Genomic DNA, 23,443 nt, shown 5'->3' with positions numbered 1-23,443 from the left:
AAAATTGTAGCAAGGGCACCAGCAGTGCCTTTCTCACCGTACAGATACATCATACATTTCATCAGAATGTTTTCCTCGTGCACATGAAACAGGTAGCGCATGTTCAATAGCAGTGCAAGGTGACCTTCTTCACAAAACAGGTAGAGCCTATGCATCAGCAGTGCAAGCTTCCCTAACACACACAGGATAAGATCCATATGTACTGCAGCAGTCAAAGGGTCCTTCACAGAACTGGTACTGCAAGGAAACAAAAGTCCAAGCCGCCCTCCTACACAGAATGGCTACTGCCAGAGCATCAGTAGTTCAAGCTCTCCCTCACAGAATAGGTGCAGCCCAGTATCATCAGTTCAAGCTAGCCTACACTCACAACTTAGTAAAGGGGTGATTATGCCACCATGCAATCCAAACTGACACTCAGTGCTGCCCCTATATATGATTGTGTATTCCTGATGTAGCATGTTTGTTCAATCTAGCAGAATTGATTATGTGTACCTTCTGGCCCTATAAGCACTTTTTGATAGCATTGACATGTGCTTTTATTGACAAAGCTTATTTTGGTACGGTGTAGCCTGCTTTGACCTCCATTTTGTGAGGCGGAGTTGTGTTGAACATGGTGCTATGGAGGCAAGGCTGTCACTCAGAAGCATACATTTAAAGATATTTTTGGGATTTACCAAACATCAAACTTATTATCTTGGAGGTAGAATTGGCTTTTAACTGGATATTAGATTATTGCAACTGCTTGTCCACTGGTCTGATGGTCATCCCACTTAACCATCTTCTGTGAGCCCAGAATACCACTGTTAACCTGACCTCTGGTTGGGGGAGAATAGATCACATGTCAAAGCTCTCAAAACTCTAAACAGGCTTCCAATTAGGGACAGAAGTTTGATCAAATGAAGCTTTTGGATGTATAGATGCATCAGCGGTTTAGATCCCCCCAATATCTGGTTAACTGATTTCCCTGTACCACCCAGATAGAGATTTGAGGACCTGAGTCAAAAAACTGCTAAGGTTCTCCTGTGTCAGGCTTAAACCAAAGGCAGTCACAACCTTCTCTGTCTTGAGCTCCTCACACTAGAGTGCCTTACCCGAGGACATGTGGTATGCAATTAATCTCTCTATCATCAGAAAGGCCTCAGAAAATCACTAGTTTTAAGGCCACAGTGTAAAGTCGACACAATTAATTTTTCATCGGTGTTCTAGATTAAGTTTTTAACCAATCAAATGAACAGTATTGTTATATGACTGTACCGCCTCATTAATTGATAAGGTTCTTTGAGGGTAATTTGATGAATGCTGAAAAGACACAAGTATTTCTATACGTGTACAATTTCGTGGCTGGTATTTGGAATTTGATTAAATTACTTTCTCATTTTTTGTTTCAAGGTTGCTCTGTTGTATGGCTATTCACTTTTGAATAAGTACAGTATGCGTAGTGCCAACTAGTAGGAGTTTTCATTTTAAGTTTGTTTTTTATTAACAGAACTTTACCTATGCTAATTTCAAATCTTAATTGGAAAGTTTCTGACTGGAAATATATCTTTAACATTATTTAGCCGAAATCTTTGGTGTAAGATACTGCATGTTAGTGAAACGAGTTTTATTCATTTATAAAGATGTAATGAAGTTAAAATTCCAGATGTATGGATTCATTTCTGTGACACAAAGTGCTTGCTGGCTATTGTATCTCTCGGCTGCATGGACAAGAATAAGTGATATGAGCACAGGCTGTATGTGACACATCCAAATATTCTATATTGTGATTTTGACTCGTGATTCATCATTTGTTTATGTACAGTCTATGTACAAATCCCTTACTTGTCAATTGTATTCATTATAGCCAATTCTATTGCTTGCTAATGCTTTGCACTTCAATTATCTTTAAATCTTGTGTGACATATTCCATACATAAAATGCTTTTGCAACAAATGTACTTTGTTATTTTGACAACTTTGTTATATTTGGTTGTTTACAGTCATTCCTGGGTAGAGTTCTTAGTGGTTGTCTAGATCTATCCCACAGACGAGATAAACCATCATCTGTCAGCAACTATAAAGTTCTAATGTAATTGCTAATCCAGGGAAAACTAAATCTACAGATATGTGTTTTTGTTCAATGATTAAAGCACTGAATGAAGGAAGAAGAAGAGGAAAGAATATTGATTATTCATCCACTAATAAATCTGATATTTGCCTATCACAACAGAGACATATTACCAACAAGGATTTAGGGAGATCAGTAGACATCTGGATCGGAAGCAATGTGTAATCCATTGAAGAACATAAAATTGATGTAGCAAGGCTTTTTGCTGAATGTCTTGAAATTCAGATCTCAGACCACCATAATATCAGCGAAGGGGGATATATTTTGTTAAAATTAAAATTGTTTAAACATGTTCCATGCTTAACAAATATGTAGCATTGCTGCAGAATACGTATTATTTTGAGTAGATATAACTCAGGAAATTGTACCTCTTCATAATGTTCCTCTAATTCTGTGTGTTTGTGTGTGTGTTTGGTGTTCAGGCGTAACGTTAACCTTATTAGAGACCCTGTAAGTGAACCCCAATATGTCTACAGCTACGTATTGAGCTCCAAAAGCTGTTTCTACGTCATTTTTCAAAAATAAGAAATCAGTCAACTATTGGCTTTTAAACTTATTGAGTATGTCTTGTGGTTTTCCTTAGAGTTTGAGTTTTGACTTTTTGTTTGATGTACAAACGATTCTTCGGCTCAATGGCACGGCCTCCTAAATTAGCTGTTTTTTAAGATAAGGCTTTCACAATGAAATCAGCATTTTGTGTAATTGTACTTACACTCAGCATTCTTCCTATACACAATGGCCAGCCCGACCTCGCAATCAAGTTGTCTCCAAATTCTAATTGTGAATATTCTTCTGCAGGGAAAACAACGTTTTCCTCTATGAGCCACCACTCTGGGAGTTCTCTAACAAGTGTCCTTATATGCTAGAAGTTTGTGTTTCTTCCTGGGTGTTGTCAGTATTTATACTTCACACACCCAGAATGGCTATTGATGAAGGAATTTTGGGCACTCTAGTCCGGATATTTTTGGCAGTGCAAAACAGGAATTCCACAAACAATATGCCACCATTTTCCATGCAAAGTATTTCAACTTATTTTATTAAGAATGCCAAAGGGTACATGAACAGGAGATTAAAACTGGCAGAATTTTCAAAAGGCTTTTCTTCTTTACCCATTTGTTTGATCTATTGCCAACATTACTACAATTTCTGGATCTTTTAATGATGCTTTTATTGTCATGACTACTTAGCCTGAAACTTATTGCATGTCTGTTAAAAAGTATAGGGCAGTCTCTCTAATTACTGACCTTTGTAAAATACACATCAAATTGTTTGCACATCTTAATGCTGGGTTGAACATTCTCTTTACTGATCAACTTGAATGTTTGAAAGGTGGACTATCTTCTGATACCACAAAGCTTGCTTGGCATGTATGATGATTAACAAATTACACTTCATCAGTTTGCACTGGACAATGAAAAACCATCAGGCAAAATCTCTTGTGCATTTTTATTTAAACATTTGCAATTCTTTCAACATGGGTCAATTTTTATAGGTATGATAAATGCTTCATATTCAACTCGCATTAATAGATTAAGTATTAATTGTCGGACTTCCATGTTCTTTAATTTGTTTCAGGGTATGTCACATGGTTGTCCTTTACCTGCTCTTCTTTTGCTACTATTATCTCAGCTATTGTTAATACATACATAATTCAGCATCTACACAATTCTTTCCTATAGGTGACTACTAGTATCACTTTGTGCTGTTATCATATTATTTAATAATTAATCTGATGTCAAAATCCTAAAGTCCTTATGAATATAAGATTATATAGGGATGTGTTCTATATGGTAATTCTGGATACAACAGGTTTATATCCTAAATATGCCCTGGATTTGCTGTACGCATTATCTAATAATCAAATACTGATCTTCTATTTGTATAACATATTTATTTATTTATTTATTTATTTATATTCTTATAACGCGCCTGAATCAGCCCCAAAGGGTATCTCCGCGCGTAGCTTCTGTAAGGGTTGAAAAACATATTAGGAGATAACAGTGTAGGGAAGCAGGAGGAAATTAATCTAGGGTAAATAGGTATGTTTTTAATTTTTTCCTAAAGGAGAGGAGATTAGGGATTTGTCTCAGCTGTGGAGGCAGGGAGTTCCATAACAAGGGGCCTTTGAGTGAGGGGGCCCGGCCTCCCTGTCTTGCTCTGGTCACTCTGGGCACTTGCAAGCGCAGGGCACGTCCAGGAGAGTAAGGGACAAAGATGTCTCTTAGGTATTTGGGACCGGACCCATATATACACTTATGCATTATGCAACATAGTTTGAAGTGGACGCGTTGTCTCACCGGGAGCCAGTGAAGGTAAGAGAGGAGTGGGCGTGATGGGGTTCGGGGAGGGGGATTCAAGATGAGTCTTGCTGCAGTGTTCTGCACCACTTGCAATCTGCACAATTGTTCTTGATTGGCAGAGATGAGTAGACCATTACAATAGTCTACCCGTCCGATGACCAGTGCTTGTACCAGCGTTTTCCTGTGGGTGTCAGGCAGGAAGGGGAAGATGCGTCGTAGGAGTCCAATTACTCGGAAACAAATTCCCGTGACTTGGTTGACATGGTCTTTTAGTGTCAATGTTTGGTCTAGGCGTACTCCCAAATTTTTGATGGTCTGTTTTGGCACGGGGACAGGTCCTAGCTCAAGTGGCCACCAGTCCAGAGACCAAAGCAGGGTGGCCCCTCCAAACAACATGACTTCGGTTTTAGTCACATTGCATTGGAGGACGTTCTGGGCCATCCAACCTGCCACCGCTCTCATTCCATTTTGAAAGGATTGCAGGACTGCAGGTGTGATGGTTTGGAAGGGAAACAACAGCTGGGTGTCATCAGCGCAGGAGATTGGGGAGAACCCGTAAGATCTTATGATGTCCGCCAAGGGGGCCACATATACGTTAAATAACGTGGGGCTCAGGCATGAGCCCTGTGGCACTCCCTTGGTGAGCTTCCTACAGATGGATTTGTGGGAGCCTAATTTGACACCTTGTTGCCTGTCCGCAAGAAAGCTTTCAAGCCACGCAAGGGCGGTCCCTTTTACTCCCACCTCCCTCAAGCGGCCGAGAAGAATATTGTGCGACACCGTGTCGAAGGCAGCGGACAAGTCCAATAGCACCAGAATCACTGAGCTCCCCCCGTCAAGTGACATCCTGATGTTATCAGTCACTGACAGGAGGGCTGATTCTGTGCTATGGTTTGGCCTAAAACCAGATTGAGAGTGGTCTAGGCCGCCCGCTGCCTCGATGTAATTGGACAGGTGTGCGTTGACATGTTTCTCGGCCAGCTTGCTTAGATATGGTAGGAGGGAGATGGGCCGGAGGTTGGAGAGCTCCGTCCAGGGGAGGGCAGCATTCTTACGGATGGGGTTCACCACCGCTCTTTTCCATTCAGTTGGTACGTAACCCTTCTTCAAAGACTGGTTGATTACATCTTGAATATGGGGGCCTAACAGAATACTCAGGGAGGCTAAGGTTTTAGCAGGAATAAGGTCATCCGGAGACCCGGATTTTACATGGGTCATTAATGTTAGAAGCTCTCTATTATTGATAGGAGGGAAAGTGGTCAGCCTGAAGTTAGTGTTTTCAGTGGGGAGGGGGGCAATCAGAGTGCCATTATCTGTTTGAGATGCTAGAATTTTATCATAAATGGATTCTATTTTATTTTCAAAATATTGGGAGACTTCCTCACATAGATTTTGTGAGAAGTCATCCGGACTTACACATGCCATAGGCTTGACAAATGTCTCAAGAATCCTATAGAGTTCTTTCGGAGAATTGCCAGCTTCTGTGAGTTGTTGGGCTATGTTGTTTTTACGGGCAGCTTTGACGTGTTTATAGTAATTTGTTTGGGCTGCACGGTGGGCCTTCTTATTATCCTCCGAGTGGAATTTTCTCCACCTCTTCTCTATCCTCCTACATTCTTGCTTCTCCTTTCTGAGAGCCTCGGTGTACCATTTTTCCTGTTTAGCCACAGGAAATTGCCTAGATGCTTTCAGAGGGGCAATTTTATCAATGGCTATAGTGAGTGAGTCCTGAAATATTGTTAAGCTATGTTCCACTTCATCAGTGTCCTTAATGTCGGGTTTTCCCCATACCTTCTGTAATGCCTCCAATGTGAGTTTATGCCACTGTCTGCGCATAGTAGGGGATAAGGATTTCTTACAAGAGCCTTTGTTAATTTTAAAAATAGTGAACTCTAATAAAAAATGGTCAGACCAGTCTAATTGGGTCGGTTTATTGCAGGATATATTATCAAAGTTAGTATATATCAAATCAATGCAATGTCCGCCTTCATGTGTGGGACCCTGTTTTTTTTGTGTAAGACCAATAGTCGCCAGATCAGCAGACAAGCTTTTAGTCTCCGCTGATTCAGGTTGATCGGTATGTATATTAAAATCCCCTAGAAGAAGGAAATTCTCATTAGCCCGTATATATGGGCCTAGTATCTCTAAGAGGGATATTGAGAAACTTGGACAAGTAATTGGGGGTCTGTAAATAAGTGCTCCCTTACAAGTCTTTCTGTTGGGGAAAGTAATTCTATAGACCATTATTTCCAGTTCTTTACAGCATTGCTTGTCTAGAATATCCAGTTTAAGGCACTCTTTGTAAATTATAGCAATGCCGCCACCTATTTTTTCAGGGCGGTCTGAATGGTGCAGTTTGTATCCCTCTGGTACTCCCAGAGCAATAGCAGATATCGTGTGAGGCTTTAACCAAGTTTCAGTAATGAAACAAATATCCGGGGTCAGGGAGTGTACCAGGTCCCAGATCTCGATTTGATGTTTGGGCATTGATCGAGCATTTATGAGAATACAGTGTAGATCATCAGATGACGTACCGTATTTTCCGGCGTATAAGACGACTTTTGAACCCCTGAAAATGTTTTGGAAAGTCGGGGGTCGTCTTATACGCCGGATGCCAAATTAGACCGTCTGTTTTCATGTTTTTTTTTTTTTTTACCCGGATTTATTTTCTCCACCATCCAGAGGCCTCTTGACCTGCTCAAACTGAGCATCTAAAGCTATCTGACATGAAAGTTGCATGTAGAATAGTCACACAGTGCTAAAGTTATACGCAAGGAATAAATCATATTTTCAATGGCTTGTTAGTATAACCATAAGTTTACAGTTTCTGTGAACAGGATAAAATAAGTGTTGCGCGTGCGTGAGCATATATTTTTTTCTCTGAAAAATTAAAAGTGAGGTTTTGGTTAGCTTTGTTCATAACATCTTTAAGTATGTTAAAAAACGGCTAAAGTGCAAATCTAGCTATGAAATAAGAACAAAAATCCCTGATACTCTATAGTTAAAATTAGCTCCACAAACCAGCTTACACCTCCCTTTCGGATAATTGACAAAGAAATCAAATACCGGTAGTTCTGGAGCCCCCATAGAGTTTGCTCCTCGGGCAGCAGGCTTCAGTGACAACAGCTCCTCGCACCCCAAGGCGCATGTCACGAGGCACGCAGTGAAGCACACAAGTGAATACCGGTACTTCTCATCGGGCGGCGAGCTCGGGCACCAGTGCATACTAAGCACTAAGCACTTGGCACTCGGAGGCGCGCATCTTCCTCCCTGCTGAGTTGATCACTGTACGGCGCCTACCTGGTCCCACAAAACACTCACCTACAGTTATGAGACCCTCACTTAGCACCAGATTATGAAGTGCGCATTTATCAAAGTAAACTGTACATTTAGCACCATGAGGCAGGCATAGTAGCGCTACAAAAAACAAGCAAAATTCAAAAACCAGACACGGCTACGGAAACAAGGATGGGGTCGGAACGGCAGAAGGAGAGAGAGGGCAGAAAGGGAAGATAGACAAAATGTACGCGTGCTTCAATGTCAATGTATGTCTGTCAGCTTTGGGGTGTCGGCCAGATAACATTCTGCAGGGACACCCCAACAGTTTGTGTTACCCCACCAAGCGCAAAGAGAAAGTGAAAGGAAAGAGAGGAGGAGGACTAGAATCACTAGTAAGCCCAAAATAAATTCTCAAAATGGCTATGCAGGACTGCGTTGGACTGTGCTGGAAGTGGGGGTAGTCTTATACGGCGAGTATAGCACAAAACCTAAATTTTATCAAGCAAAGTAGGGGGTCGTCTTATACGCCGGGTCGTCTTATACGCCGGAAAATACGGTACTAGGTTTGTGTGAATCAAAAGAATAAGTGGTGGAGTAATGGCAGTTTAAGCATGAGAAGGGTCCTTCTGGACATGGCCAATTATCACTTGTATAGCAGGGAGAGATGGGATGTCTTAGTTTTAGTAATGATGATGCCTCATACCTGATATATTTGGCCATGCAATTGGGCGGCATAATGAGGACCCGTCGCCCCGTCCTGTCGCGGACGGGCGCAGACGGGCAGCTCTTTGGCTGGTCTTCGGCTGAAATGAGGCTGCGCGCAATCGCTGCGCGCTTCCTGTGAGGCGAGGGCTAAATAGCCCCCTGGTAACAGCTAGAGCGCTGACCGCTCCCGGAAGTGCCTGGCCCTCACCTGTCCGCCCTCCGCACAACGGTAAAGAATTACCGAGTCGGACTGAGGCGGGCAGGAAGTGGGATCGAGACCAGCACTCCGGTAGGTTACAGGAATTTAAAAAAGTATTAAACAGGTTGATAATGCGCTGATCGCTAAAACGTGCACAAGTATTTTTAAAATCACAGGAGTCTTAAAATGCGGCTATGTCAAAGCAGCTCTACAATTTCACTCTGTAAGTTATCTTCCCTTGCGGCATATGAAGTCTTTTGTACGTAACTTTCAGTGTTGAATTGATATTATATTGTCTATAAATGATAATTTGTATATTCCATACTGCTTGTTTAGTTTAGGTAATACAGTATGTTTTACTTTACTATTTCATTTTATCTTCTTAGAATCCCTGAACTTAATGTACTATTATTAAACTCAATGTGCGTTTTTCCAGTGGTAACATTCACTGTAATATATTTCAGAAAGAGAAAACTCATTATTGAGTGAATCCAGTTTACATATACATGTTCACATTGTCAAATATTTATACAATTTTCTTTTAGTTACAAAAATGGTTCCTTAATGAGGGAGAAGATCAGAGACGATTGTGCAGCGGGTTCCTGGGATGAATTTTCTAAAGCCTTGAGAGCAACCTGCTCTGGTAACAAAGGAAACCTCGGTAGGAGCTTCAACACAAAGTTTATGCTTTTATAATCATTTATATTTAAGTGCACTGTTTCCATTGATACCTTTATAGGCTTACCGTAGAAGGCAGGATATCCCATCAAAATTGACTGCAAGTTGGCTTGACTCAATTCATATTCCATAAGTGATATATATTTTAAAATGCTGATAACCTTTACAGATTACGAACTTAACTGCAGTGAGTAGAAGTGTAGGACTTCACAAAAGATTTTCTCATTTATTGAAAGGAAATTTTGCTGGGCTAAACAAAGAAAATCACCGATTTAATTCTGCTAGAGTGATTAAATGGTATGAAAAAAAGTGTAATTGAACATATCAAAAGCAGGAAGTAATTCACATTTATACCCAATAAATCTTCCAGAATAGATGCATGGTCACAGCAGAGTACAAATTGAAATGTAGATTTGATTTGAATTTAATTTGACTTGTGCAGATAAAGGTCAAACTTACCTTATAAAAAACAGAGTATGCGCATCCTTCATTTACTTCAGTCCCAAAAACTCCTATGGTAATGAGCGCGTTTTGGAAGTCAAAAACTGATTTTGCTTTTAGGCATTTTTTAAAAACATTGGGGAGTGTCCAGCAATCCTACCAACAGTAACAAAACAGGCATTAGCAAAACTGTGCTATGGCACTCACCATCAGACCTATTAGATTTGCAAATGCTTGTTATGTTTGGATCACTAGTACAGTTGTCAAACATACCGTTCACTTACAATATATGTGAAACAGGGTCTGCTCCGCCCCCCTGTTTAACCACTGGCTTTTTTAATAGCCTCTTTCAGCCAATGACTTGAGACTATCTCTTTCATTTGATGATATTGACTAGGAGGCTCTATCTTTCTACCACCAATATGGTGCTTACATTGAACTGCATGAGTGACTACTTTACAACTACATGATTTTATGCCCATCCCTAGAGCACCTTTCTTGTGTGTTTCTTTTGCCAAAGCCCCTATTGGTCCCCCCCACCCCTTCCTCTTTTTCCCTCCACAATACCCCAACCACCACCCACTTTTGTTTCTTCATCCTGCAATCCACGGTGCGCTCCTTATTCCCGCTGTCTGCCAACATCTTTTTTCCTCTCTTCCACTCTTCATTATTGTTTCTGTGTGCACCTCGTTCCTCCTACCTGGCCTGCCCATCCCTCTCAATTCCACAGTGGTCCTCAGGACTGCATATTTATTTTTTCTAGTAATGAAAGGCAGTCTATATTGAAGGTTCTCTTGCATTCAGAAGGCTTCTCTTATTGTTTCAATGTCAACAGAAGGTGTGTTGGCAAGGGAACCTTCAGTCTAGTTCTTCCTTTTTTATAAAAAAAACTATAGGGCACTTATGAAGGCTGTATCAAAGGCAAAGGAGGCATCACAACTGACCGATTGGCCTTGCTTGTGCTTTTGCTTCAACTGAAGTTATCATCCATATTTGCCATCTCTCTCAATCAACACTGGATATTTGTAATTGTTGGGTTATTTAGAGGCCAAAGTCTTCACAATGTTAGGGTACAAGTGCATTTGAGCTTTTTGTTTTTTTCCTTTTTTTCCTTGTGTTTTTCTCCATTTGAATCAGTTCTGCAAGCTCACTAGAAGGGCTCCATCAATTGCTCTGTCGGCAAACCACAAGTCTCTACTATTTTTGTGGTATGCCCAAAACATCTCCTACTCTAGGTTGGGGTGAGTACTGTGCCTATAACAGGCGACATAGAGATTGATAGTTTGTGCTGCCTGTCTCTATAGTCCAGGGGTAAAATCCTTTTGCCTCTACCCTTGGTTTATTTTCTAATGACATACTTGTGTATAATCTTCTCTGCCTCCCCTAACTTCCTCTTAAGAGGTTATTTTTTGTGCTGTGGCCTGTAATGTGAATGGCTTTGTGTTCCATGCATGTGAGTCTATGTGCCATATTAATAGTACTCTCTTTGAAGACAATACTGACTGCACCACAAAATAGAGGCTTTCTTTCTCTTCATGATATTGACAATTAACATGTGGCTTCCCTCTGCAAAGCCCTTTAAGCTATCTGAGATGGTCGGGAGATTTGATTTTCACATCTCTTGCCAGACCTTGAGAGTTGACTTGAAACAAAAGACAAAACAGAGCCTATCTGCCACAGATACATCTAATGACAGCTCTAACCTGCACATCATATCTGGTGTGTGCTTGCCAAAGTCTAACCTCTGGCCATTCCAACCCCCTCTTTATGTAGCAATGCAAGATATCCAGCAACAAAAGCGACCCTATTGAGTACATATCCACTTTATCTCTTGATTGCACATCCTGCTTTCCAGTCAGTACTTCCGCTACCCCTCCAGTGTGAAAATGCTGGTGAAGATACACCTTCCACTGGTTTGTTGGAAAGATTGATTTTGAATATGGCACTGCTTTAGACTGGTCCGCCTTTCTGCCAGTGTCTTTACTTTGCCTTACACTCTTGCCTTCTAGAGACCTTATTTCTTATTTGTATGAATGCCTGAGGAAACTGTAGTACACGCTGGGAGAGATGCCTGACCAATAATGGGAATTGAATGTTGGTTTTCCTATCAAGCTGGGAACCAAGCCTAGTATACAGGGCAATACCTGCTTCTGTGACATATGTGTGGATTATCCCAGCGAGATGAGGAGCTGCCTTCACTGGAGGACAAGGCTCAATAGAATGAGATTTGCTTGAAACAGGACTATTGGAAATATGCCTGCTCCTCAGCCACAATAATGTGCAGCCACGACGACTTTTCCTGAGGGTTGAGGGACCATCCAAGGCCTGAATTTAACACTGACTTCTTTTACGGTACAAGAGCTCTTATAACAGTTCTTCAATCCAAGACATTAACCCATTTCTTTCCTTGTATCATATACACTTTGGGTATTTTCAGTTGCTGAGGTAAGGTAATTCCAGAGCTGCATGAACTGTGTCCTTTTAGCTAAATTCTCCGAGATTGTGTGATTTGTAGTCCTTGTAACCTACTACCTAGATATGAAAAGGATGGCTTTGTAGAGGGAGATAATCCTGCCTTTACCTCACTCTTGCATTGCAGGAAAAATACATGTATTTATGTTTCTTCAAGATATATAGATGTGGAATTAAGAATAGTAAATCTATACCCCGTGCTGTGCACTTACCTCCTCGATATTGTGATTTTCAATATTCTGGTCACTGTATTGTGTCCTCTCAATATTCATCCCGTGATATTCCAGAGTACTACCCCAAATGCTTATTAGACATAGTTGTTTTCACCAACATTAGGCAACAGCACATTGGATACCTTAACAGGGCATTGGAAGCACTGCAGAAAGCCAAACTGACAATCAAATCAATCAAGTGAGAGATAGGGCATTCTTAAGTGGTGCAATATGCTTAGTCCCTCGTAGAAGGGATTTTTCACTTACCCATGGGTGCTCCTTGTGGGTTGTGATGGTAAATATGCAAGTTACATTAATGTGATATATGCTTGGGTATTCCGGTTGGAAGGGTACACTATTTGCAACATAAAGTGGAGTTCCTACCCAGGTTGTCTTTGGGGTTGTGACAACTTGTGTAGAGCTTCCCCTGGAAAGCATTTTAGCAAACCTGGAAAGGATTAGTAAATATAATTCATATCCTGCTAGGGCTGTATAGTTCAGCTAAAACATAGTAATGACCAGCACCAGTCTGGATGCTTTGTGCCTGCTGTTATGTGGACCATTTGACCATCTCTACCGCCCCTCTTTTACCGTAATAACCAGTTTCACAATGTGCAGGTGATTTTATCATACAGTAACATTGCATGTGATTTCATCGTTTATGTGCAATTGCAAGTAAAACCCCATGTGTTCTTTTAGATCCAGCCGACTTGTAATCCGGCTGTTTATGTTGAACTTGCAACTGCCAGAAAAAAAGAGGGAAACCATTCAGGATATCTGTACTTTCGCTCTTGAATACTCTTCTAGTTGATGCTTCTCATAGTCCTTCAGTGTCTAAATTCCAGCAATGCTGTCCCCAACACTAATGGCCTTATGATCATGACACACCTTTTCGTTAGCCTCAGGATGCCCTTCGGTGCTGCCATTATGGGAGGAATGCTGAGTCTGTGTTTGAATTCTAGTAGGCTTTCTGGAAGTTCTGACGAATCAGGTTTGTGTGAAATTGAGGTAGATGTCCCCTTTCCTCAACGGTGGTGTGACTAAGCCTGAGACAATGGAGAAATCATGCCACTATGCTCTATCTGGAAGCTGGTCTGATTGTGTGCTCTACATCAGAGAGAAACTGGGCCACTTGTAGGTCAAACACAATGCAAAACTCCCTAACAACCGCATTAAGGATGACTTGTGGAAGCAAACCTGCTTATGAACCAGGAATATCTGCCTCCAAACAGGCTTTAGCCACATACAATGACAATTTCATTCCCTGTAAGCCACTCGGGACATTCCATTGAAAGACTCAATATGTTGCTGAGTTGGCACTGCTCAATCTGCCCTTCGGCGTGGGATCCAGTGCCCCCCCCTCCACACTATAGTCATGAAGTGTGTTATGTTGGTGTAACCTGGTCGCTTGATTCCAGAAATGTTTTAACCAGATCCCTATGACCTACAGATCTAGAGATATTTGTATTCCCAGGTGACAAAGTATAACCCCTTGATTTTCCAAGTAGTTTTGCCAAAGTCCTGTGGGTGCCCCAATCGCTTGACAATTTTCCTTTCGCAGTAACCATTAGCAGTGTAGGACTCATAAACATGTGGGCTGTGAGCCTATTAACGTCTGGGTGGTGGGCTATTGTGTTTTGAGGCACAATCACTGTAACACAGTCTAGGATGTATAGAGTGAGTTTGTTTGAATCCAGAGCAGTAACTGATACACAACACCAGGTGCATAAAAGCAACAACGTTGCATTGTTTAAACTCCTTAACTGTGTTGTGATGGATCCTGATGGCAGAATCCCTTGGTAACCAAAGGTCAAGAATCTTGAAATATAGAAGACCCTCACAAATCACTATCAGTGGAAATTGTGATATCACTTTTAGCATATTTTCTAATGCTCATGATCAGGTTTTCTCGGCAATATTTCCATCTGTACACTCCTGTCACAAAGCTTTATTCGAGTTGCATACTCATAAAAGCATAACATACATATTAAAACAACACAATTAATAATTTACTTACATTTTGGCAAAATACATTTCATAAATCAGTTATGCACACTTTGTAAAAAACAGTGGAGATAACACACTATAAAACAATTATCAGATCAAATTAATGGAAAGTGCTTTCCGCCTAATGGACCAGGCCCACCTTAGATATTTAGCTATGCCCATGACGATAGGATCCTCTGTGGTGGTGCAGATGATTCTAAGTGCCTCAACAGCACTATTTGTGCCAAGGTTTTTGCAAACTGGGACTAACCAAACCCTTCTTGGTATGACGTAGGCGTTACAAGCAAATAGGAAGTGACCCACACTTTCGTTGGCTGCACCACATGCTGGGCAGCACAAGGTGTTCATACTCTTCCACCTGCCTGTTAAATATCTCAGGGGGAGGGAGCCAGATCTTAACTGGAAAAACAATTTCCTGTCCATTGGGACAGTAATACTATCCCAATACTCTTCTAACACTGGACACATTTTGATCTCCAGAAAGCGACCACCCATTGAGTCAGATTTAACCCCCCTCCATAGCCTACCATCTATCCAGTCCCAATATAAGGTTTTAAGTATACTTTTGCTTGGGAAAACTTCCCCCGCTGGGTTGTTCCATAAGTTGGAAAGACCCAGTTCGGCTAGCACGACCCTTAAGCTTTTCAACCATGGTATTTTATGGAAGGTGTCTAATTTAATAACTGCTAGAAAACCATCCGCATAGTGCCTAATCTCAGGAGTGGACCAAAGTCGTCTCCAATATAAGATGGGACGCAATCGGGCTCGATCACTAACAGTTCTTCTCCCAAGATCAATACTAAGGGGGATTAGTGGGGTACTCTGGGGAAGTCCCGTGATTCCCCTGAGAAACCTGTTCTCTGCTATCTGTAAGGAGGCTAGCTTCTCATGGCCCCACAGCTCTGCCCCATATAGAGCCTAGCCTAATGCTTTAGCATCATATACAGCAAGGACAGGTTTTATGGGCTTCGTTTTAGATTTCTTATGCTCCGCCCGTAGAGCCCCCGAAATTTGAAGGTGTTTCAGAACTGCTTTTTCTATGTGACGGGACCAACCCTGTTTGGTAGCTATTTGTACTCCTAAATAGGTGAACTCACTAACTACCTCAAGCACGATGTTATTCATGTGTATCCTAGGGCGAGGTTTACATCCTCGGGAAAAAACCATCAACTTGGTCTTGCCTACATTTACTTCAAGACCGTGTTCCAGGCAGAACTCGTCAAAAATATCCAAGGCACGCTGTAGCCCAGCGGGAGTCTTAGACATAATTAACGTGTCGTCAGCGAACATCAGGCTCGGAACCCTGAGGCCCGCTAACGAAGGTGCATCCACACTGACATCCTGGATCCTGCCAACTATCCCATTAATATATAATGTAAAAAGCAAGGGTGCCATTGCACAACCCTGGCGAACCCCTCGTTCTACCGGGAAATCAATAGAAGATTGGCCATCCAAACCCCACGGGACTTTAGCAAAATTGCTCTCGTGCAACCTCATTATTATTGTGAGCAATTCTGCTGGAATGCCTATCTTATTTAAAACCGACCAAAGCTTGCATCTGGGGACTAAGTCAAATGCAGCCCGCAAGTCGACGAAGGCGACATACAGGCTGCCCCTACAAAGAAATACCGTGCCCCACCGCAACATAGTAAATCGGAACACCTGGTCAACAGTGCTGGTGGCCCTCCGAAAGCCTGCCTGGAAAGGGGAAAGAGAGTTAGTTTCGTCCACCCATTCCATAAGTCTGTTTGCCACCATCTTACCAATCACTTTTTGGATAGTGGCAATCAAGCTTATTGGCCTATAATTAGCAGGAAGGGATCGATCTCCTTTTTTATATATCGGTATAATTATGGCTCCCTTCCATTGGTCTGGGACTATCGCGCCTTTTGCAATGGCGTTCCCCAACAGAAACACGTACCTAACCCACCTTTTTTTATCGTGTTTAAAAACATCCGAAGGTATCCCATCTATACCCGGGGCCCTACCCCCTTGTGCAGAATCTATTGCAAGTTCAACATCTGTAGTGGAAAAGAGATTATCTCTAGAGAATACAACCGGAATTACTTCCCCCACCACCTTCTCATTTGTCTCTGCATATTGGGGCCTAAAATAGTTCACCCAAGCAGACTCTGGGACGTTATTGTCTGGTTTGCTTGGGATGCCCCCTCTACCCCACTTCACTATCTTCCAAAAAAGCCTTGAGTCCTTGGCTCCAGAGGCCTCCTTTAAATCAGCCCAAAACTTTTCGTCATATATTTTTTTTGCCGTAGTAATACTTAGGTTATATTGCTTCCTTGCTGCCCTAATTGCTGCCCTGTCCTTATTTCTAATAGCGTTACCCAAGGTTAATCTAGCTGCTCTACACTGTTGGTTAAACCACCTAGCTGGTTTAGGTGGAGCTGAGACATTTCCCCTTGATGCTCTCATAAAATGTGGTCTCAAAAGAGCAAAGAGATTATTGTGTATATCAGTGATTGCCCTAGATCCAGGGACTGTAGAACTTACTAGTTCCATGGCGGCAAGAGCATTATCTACCTCAGAACTAATATAGTCCATAGAGGCTTCATTTATCAAAACACGTGGCCACTTTAATCTACGCATATCGTTTGAGATATCAGGGGGCATACCATCACTTGCCCTCGGATCAGAATGGTCAGACTTCCACCATGTGTGAGACACACAGAGGGGGTTGTGATCACTTTCTATTCTGTCCTTAATTTCCATGTCACAAACCCACTGCCAGAGATTAAGACTACAAATAACATATGTAAATGTAAATGTAAATGTACATGTATTTATATAGCGCAAATCACCGACACGGTATCTAAGCGCTTGCTTAGGGAACCCGTCCTGGTATTCCCCTGTGAGATACCCCAGCAGGGTATCTACAAGGTGAAAGCCAGGCATCCCGCCGCGAGGGGCCGTAGTGGAGATTAAGCAAGCTATTGCCCAGAGTCGCAGAGTGTGACCCCGTGAGTCGAGTAGGCACCGGAGCGAGAATTATCGAGTCCTTGGAATTTTAGAGCCCAAGACCCGCCGAGGCGGGGAATCGAACCCTGGTCCACGGCCAATCTCAGCTTCCAGGTCTGCCGCCTCTAACCACTGAGCCACACTTCTCCACAGTCTATCCTGCTTCTGTTGTGTCCATTATCGAATGTGCACACTCCCTCCCTATCTCCCTTTGTTCTCCCTCATGCCATGTTCCAAACACAAGGCATTTAGGAGGAGTACATCCTTTGTCCAGCGTTTAACAGGGGCTAAATTCAAAGGAGGCACTCCCCAAAGATTATCTTCCTCCTGCCCCAAGGGATCTTCAGTACTCTCTAGGGGTTCAAAGGTTCTATTTAAATCCCCAGCTATTATTACTTGGTTTCCGAGGGACTTGGTTTGCAAAAAGGAAGACAGGGCCTCTAAAGTGGTGGAGCTCCCGGTACTGGATCCTCTAGCATAGACGTTATACAAATCTATCGCCCCCCACTTTTCAGAGGTGATTCGCAACATTAAAATGTCTTTACAACCCAAATCACACATTTTCATCGTGATATCCAAACTCTGCCTAATCCAAACTGTGAGGCCTCCCATGGGTCTGCCCCTGGGACCTCTACTTGCTGGGATTGAGAAGTTTAAGTAACCTGGAAAATAGATAGGGTCACAAGCCCATGTCTCCTGAAAGAAACACAGATCATACCCATTGATAAAATCAATCCAAGGTTGTAATGTCGACTTGCTCCCTAGTCCTGCAACGTTCCAGGATAAGAAACTCCCAACCAAAGGTCCATCCTTGGATAACATTCTCACAGAGGTGGATATAGGAATGATCACAGGGCCATCATCGCACTCTCCCCTGTTATAGTCATTGTCCCGAATATTTTGCTCAACATCTAGAGAGTCATTAATACTTAATGCAGGTGGTTCCATTGTCCCCAGTTCTTGCCCTAGCTCCCCATTGGTTGCCACATTAGATACAATCTCTTGACCAACATTTGCTTCATTTGGGACAACACTGATGTTTTGTGCAGGTACATCCAAGTTCTGACCTAAATTCCAGCAAAATGTACCCCCCCAACTACCCCAAAAATCAAGCATTGGTCAGCAACCCCAACCTAAACATTGCATGCCTTCCAAAGGATTAAAATGTGGGCCATTGCCATAGGTTTGCCATTGCAGTGGGGTAATAGATGGAGCAACCCCAACCACAGAAAAACTATTGGAGCAACTTGGGTTCCTAGGCACACCTACTTGGGCACAAATTTGCCTTGGATAGAAAAACGTGAGATCCACGATAACAATTCCACCACTACTTGTTCCCCATCCCTGCCTCGTTATCCAACCAGCCACCCTGGGATCTTGGAAGTTAATAACAATACAATCACCCCCCAAATTTTTGGGAGTATATCCAATCCAGTCAGTCCTTCTTACCCCTATTATTAACCCATCCACTTCCCCTGGTAGTCGTCTGTTTACCCTTAACCAGTGCATTACCTTGTTTTTAAGCATCTGGAAGGTTTCTCTTTGGCCAACTAAAAGGGGTGGTACATTCGTAAGTACCGCAACGTAGGGATAGGAATCCGGGGTAAGATTCATAGGAGGTGTCTTATAAGATGGCTTCGCTGGGAGGGGGAAAGGTTGTATAGTAACTGGGGCATTTAAACGAGATATAGGGATGTTTGATGTTGACTGGGTATTAATGCGAGGAACATTACTTGACCTCGGATCTTTATTAACCACAGCTCCAACATTATGGTGGGGTTTAAGAATGTTTGAAGGAGGCTGTAGATTAGTAGGAACAGACGTACCACCTTGCAAACATTCCAAGATTTTACCCTTGGGCTCCTGATCTGAGTCATTATTAGTTTTTCCCCCTGAACTGATTACCGGGCAGGCTAACACTGTGAGATTAGTCGATTGGCTTGGTCCCTTTTTCTTGGACCCATTTACAGTGCTAGCTATAGGAGATTTTATTTCTACAATAGACGAGTTTTTCTCCTTTCCAACCCTTTCCTGGCATCTACTACTCTCATTTGACCTAAGTTGGGATTTTATTAAGGACTTTGTAGAGAAAAAATTGTCAAGGGTGGCCTGTTCTAAATGGTCCAAACGACTAATTACCTTGCTAACTTTATCCTCTATGGGTGCCAGAAGGGACCTTAATAATTTTTCCAGCTCGAGTATCAGTGGGTGTACCAGGGGGGCAACCAGACCCTTTCCCTGGGGGTCATTGGTTATGACACTTGCACTCACTACAGGAACAATTCCCTCCGTATTTGAAAGGACACTAGTTTCGCTAATCTCACTATTTTCCTTTCGTAGGGACAAGGTATTTTTTGCGACTTTCCTGACTTTAGTTGGGGGTTTAGAGGAATAACATTTCCTTGGAGCGGAATTCCTTTTTCTTTTCGCGCCTGATTTTAGGGTAAGCGCGCTGGCGGGCACACTGATTTCAACTATACACTTTGAAGAGTCAATAAGATTTACAGGGTAGGTTATGGGCAAAGTAGAAATCTCCGTTCCCAAGGTTATAGGAGATACATTAAGTACTTCGGACACAACAGGCAGAATTGTAGACGACAAGGGGGTAACCAATGCCGGGAAAGCTGGTGGTAAACGTTTATCCACAGAATTCTTAAGAATCTCAATTGACATCCTGCGCTCTGCACGTTTCTCTGCTAGAGTTATTTCTTTATCAATATCCTGAGTAACACGATTAAAGAACTTGTCTAAAGGGCCAAGGATGGTTACTCCACCCTCAGCCTGGGCATGAACCAGACTTGCACTATTTTGTGTTACGGACATTATTAGCAACCCTCTACAGCAATATCACAATACAACGAAGAAACACAAATATATAATAACTCGGTACTGTCACAACTGTTTACGGGGATAATTTACTTGACCCAACACGTCAGTGGGGTGGCCCAGCCCGGCCTCCTCCGGCCCCGGACGGCCACAGACGGTCCCGCCCTTGTCCCGGGCTTCTCCCGGCGCTTTCCCGCGTGCTCCCGCGCAGCGGGACACGTCTACTACTGATATACAATCCAATAAAAAAAGAGGAGGAGCTGCAGGGAGAGCGTCCCAGGTGTTGGCGGTTGGGGGTTGCTGGCGCTCCTGGGACTTGTAGTCCTGCGCCGCAACACGCTCGCAGCCCTGCAGAGTCGACCTCCCACAAGGTGCCCCACACGAAGCGGGACCCGCGCAGCGGGTTCCGCGAGCAGTAGGGGTGAAGGAAAAGATAAAACCAGCAGTCCAGGGTCCCAGCTCGAGGCAAAAGCAGTTATTAGAGTAATCCGACTTGCAGCCAACAGAGACTGCTTTTAACTTTGATGTTTGCTGGGAGGAGCTGCAGGGAGAGCGTCCCAGGTGTTGGCGGTTGGGGGTTGCTGGCGCTCCTGGGACTTGTAGTCCTGCGCCGCAACACGCTCGCAGCCCTGCAGAGTCGACCTCCCACAAGGTGCCCCACACAAAGCGGGACCCGCGCAGCGGGTTCCGCGAGCAGTAGGGGTGAAGGAAAAGATAAAACCAGCAGTCCAGGGTCCCAGCTCGAGGCAAAAGCAGTTATCAGAGTAATCCGACTTGCAGCCAACAGAGACTGCTTTTAACTTTGATGTTTGCTGGGAGGAGCTGCAGGGAGAGCGTCCCAGGTGTTGGCGGTTGGGGGTTGCTGGCGCTCCTGGGACTTGTAGTCCTGCGCCGCAACACGCTCGTAGCCCTGCAGAGTCGACCTCCCACAAGGTGCCCCACACGAAGCGGGACCCGCGCAGCGGGTTCCGCGAGCAGTAGGGGTGAAGGAAAAGATGAAACCAGCAGTCCAGGGTCCCAGCTCGAGGCAAAAGCAGTTATCAGAGTAATCCGACTTGCAGCCAACAGAGACTGCTTTTAACTTTGATGTTTGCTGGGAGGAGCTGCAGGGAGAGCGTCCCAGGTGTTGGCGGTTGGGGGTTGCTGGTGCTCCTGGGACTTGTAGTCCTGCGCCGCAACACGCTCGCAGCCCTGCAGAGTCAACCTCCCACAAGGTGCCCCACACGAAGCGGGAACCGCGCAGCGGGTTCCGCGAGCAGTAGGGGTGAAGGAAAAGATAAAACCAGCAGTCCAGGGTCCCAGCTCGAGGCAAAAGCAGTTATCAGAGTAATCCGACTTGCAGCCAACAGAGACTGCTTTTAACTTTGATGTTTGCTGGGAGGAGCTGCAGGGAGAGCGTCCCAGGTGTTGGCGGTTGGGGGTTGCTGGCGCTCCTGGGACTTGTAGTCCTGCGCCGCAACACGCTCGCAGCCCTGCAGAGTCGACCTCCCACAAGGTGCCCCACACAAAGCGGGACCCGCGCAGTGGGTTCCACGAGCAGTAGGGGTGAAGGAAAAGATAAAACCAGCAGTCCAGGGTCCCAGCTCGAGGCAAAAGCAGTTATCAGAGTAATCCGACTTGCAGCCAACAGAGACTGCTTTTAACTTTGATGTTTGCTGGGAGGAGCTGCAGGGAGAGCGTCCCAGGTGTTGGCGGTTAGGGGTTGCTGGCGCTCCTGGGACTTGTAGTCCTGCGCCGCAACACGCTCGTAGCCCTGCAGAGTCGACCTCCCACAAGGTGCCCCACACGAAGCGGGACCCGCGCAGCGGGTTCCGCGAGCAGTAGGGGTGAAGGAAAAGATAAAACCAGCAGTCCAGGGTCCCAGCTCGAGGCAAAAGCAGTTATCAGAGTAATCCGACTTGCAGCCAACAGAGACTGCTTTTAACTTTGATGTTTGCTGGGAGGAGCTGCAGGGATAGCGTCCCAGGTGTTGGCGGTTGCTGGCGCTCCTGGGACTTGTAGTCCTGCGCCGCAACATGCTCGCAGCCCTGTAGAGTCGACCTCCCACAAGGTGCCCCACACGAAGCGGGAACCGCGCAGCGGGTTCCGCGAGCAGTAGGGGTGAAGGAAAAGATAAAACCAGCAGTCCAGGGTCCCAGCTCGAGGCAAAAGCAGTTATCAGAGTAATCCGACTTGCAGCCAACAGAGACTGCTTTTAACTTTGATGTTTGCTGGGAGGAGCTGCAGGGAGAGCGTCCCAGGTGTTGGCGGTTGGGGGTTGCTGGCGCTCCTGGGACTTGTAGTCCTGCGCCGCAACACGCTCGCAGCCCTGCAGAGTCGACCTCCCACAAGGTGCCCCACACGAAGCGGGACCCGAGCAGCGGGTTCCGCGAGCAGTAGGGGTGAAGGAAAAGATAAAACCAGCAGTCCAGGGTCCCAGCTCGAGGCAAAAGCAGTTATCAGAGTAATCCCAATATTTCTGCTTGTCTATGTCATCTCTAAAAGCTACTAGCACTTTCTGTCTTTCTTTAATAAGTCTAAATATAACGATTCTACGCCACATCCCCATAAATAAAGCTATATTCTCAAACATCTGATGGACTTCTCTAAATGTGTGATTACTGTCCTGTACTTCCATCTGTTTCCAACACTGATATAACCTCCTTAGGCAAGCCTGTACTGACAAAAGCAGCTACATTTGGAGATTCAAAATTACAAAGGGAGGACTTGGTTACCCAGTTGGAATTCATTAACACCTGAGGCCATGGGATACCACTTGTTGATTGCTGTCATCAGCATGAATGCCACATATTGACACAGACTGCTCCATAACTTCGAGTGTAATTCTCACAGAGATATTTGTAGCACACGTTGCCAGGTGCACAGGACATTTGAAGTATTTGTTACCAATGTTTCAAGCAGGCTAGATTTCCCATTAGGCACTACATGGATATGTTTGGGACACCAGTGCCCAGTGGGTACAATATACATGGGCGAGGGCTTGCCATGCTGTAGAATTGTTCTCCCTAAAACTATGCATCTAAAACAGTAAGAATGCCAGCCTTTACACAGAAATATTTACATAGCAATAGCATTAAATAGTCATACCACTACATTGTTACTCTTTACATAGTCATACCACAGCGGATATACTGAAAGTGGATTATTAGTAGGTGGGGTATTCACCTTCAGCTAGTAATAATACTACAGTCACTAATAGGTCCAGTCAAGTCTCAATAAATTAATCCTTGCTCAACCCTTGGTAG

The 23,443-nt window shown here is 43.9% G+C and overlaps 1 protein-coding gene across 1 annotated transcript in view; it reads left to right on the top strand.

The window, feature by feature from the left end:
- The window catches only part of XYLB (xylulokinase), a 1,059,043-nt gene that overhangs the window by 378,624 nt on the left and 656,976 nt on the right, over positions 1–23,443 (top strand). The window contains exon 13 of the mRNA XM_078664347.1: positions 9,135–9,250. Coding sequence (XP_078520473.1) covers positions 9,135–9,250 — 116 coding nt within the window. The remainder of the gene's footprint in view (positions 1–9,134; positions 9,251–23,443) is intronic.

Source organism: Lissotriton helveticus, chromosome 10 (genome assembly GCF_964261635.1).
Source record: "Lissotriton helveticus chromosome 10, aLisHel1.1, whole genome shotgun sequence".
NCBI lineage: Eukaryota > Metazoa > Chordata > Amphibia > Caudata > Salamandridae > Lissotriton > Lissotriton helveticus.
The sequence above is the reverse complement of the archived record's forward strand: the minus strand, read 5'-3'. Positions and strand labels throughout refer to the sequence as shown.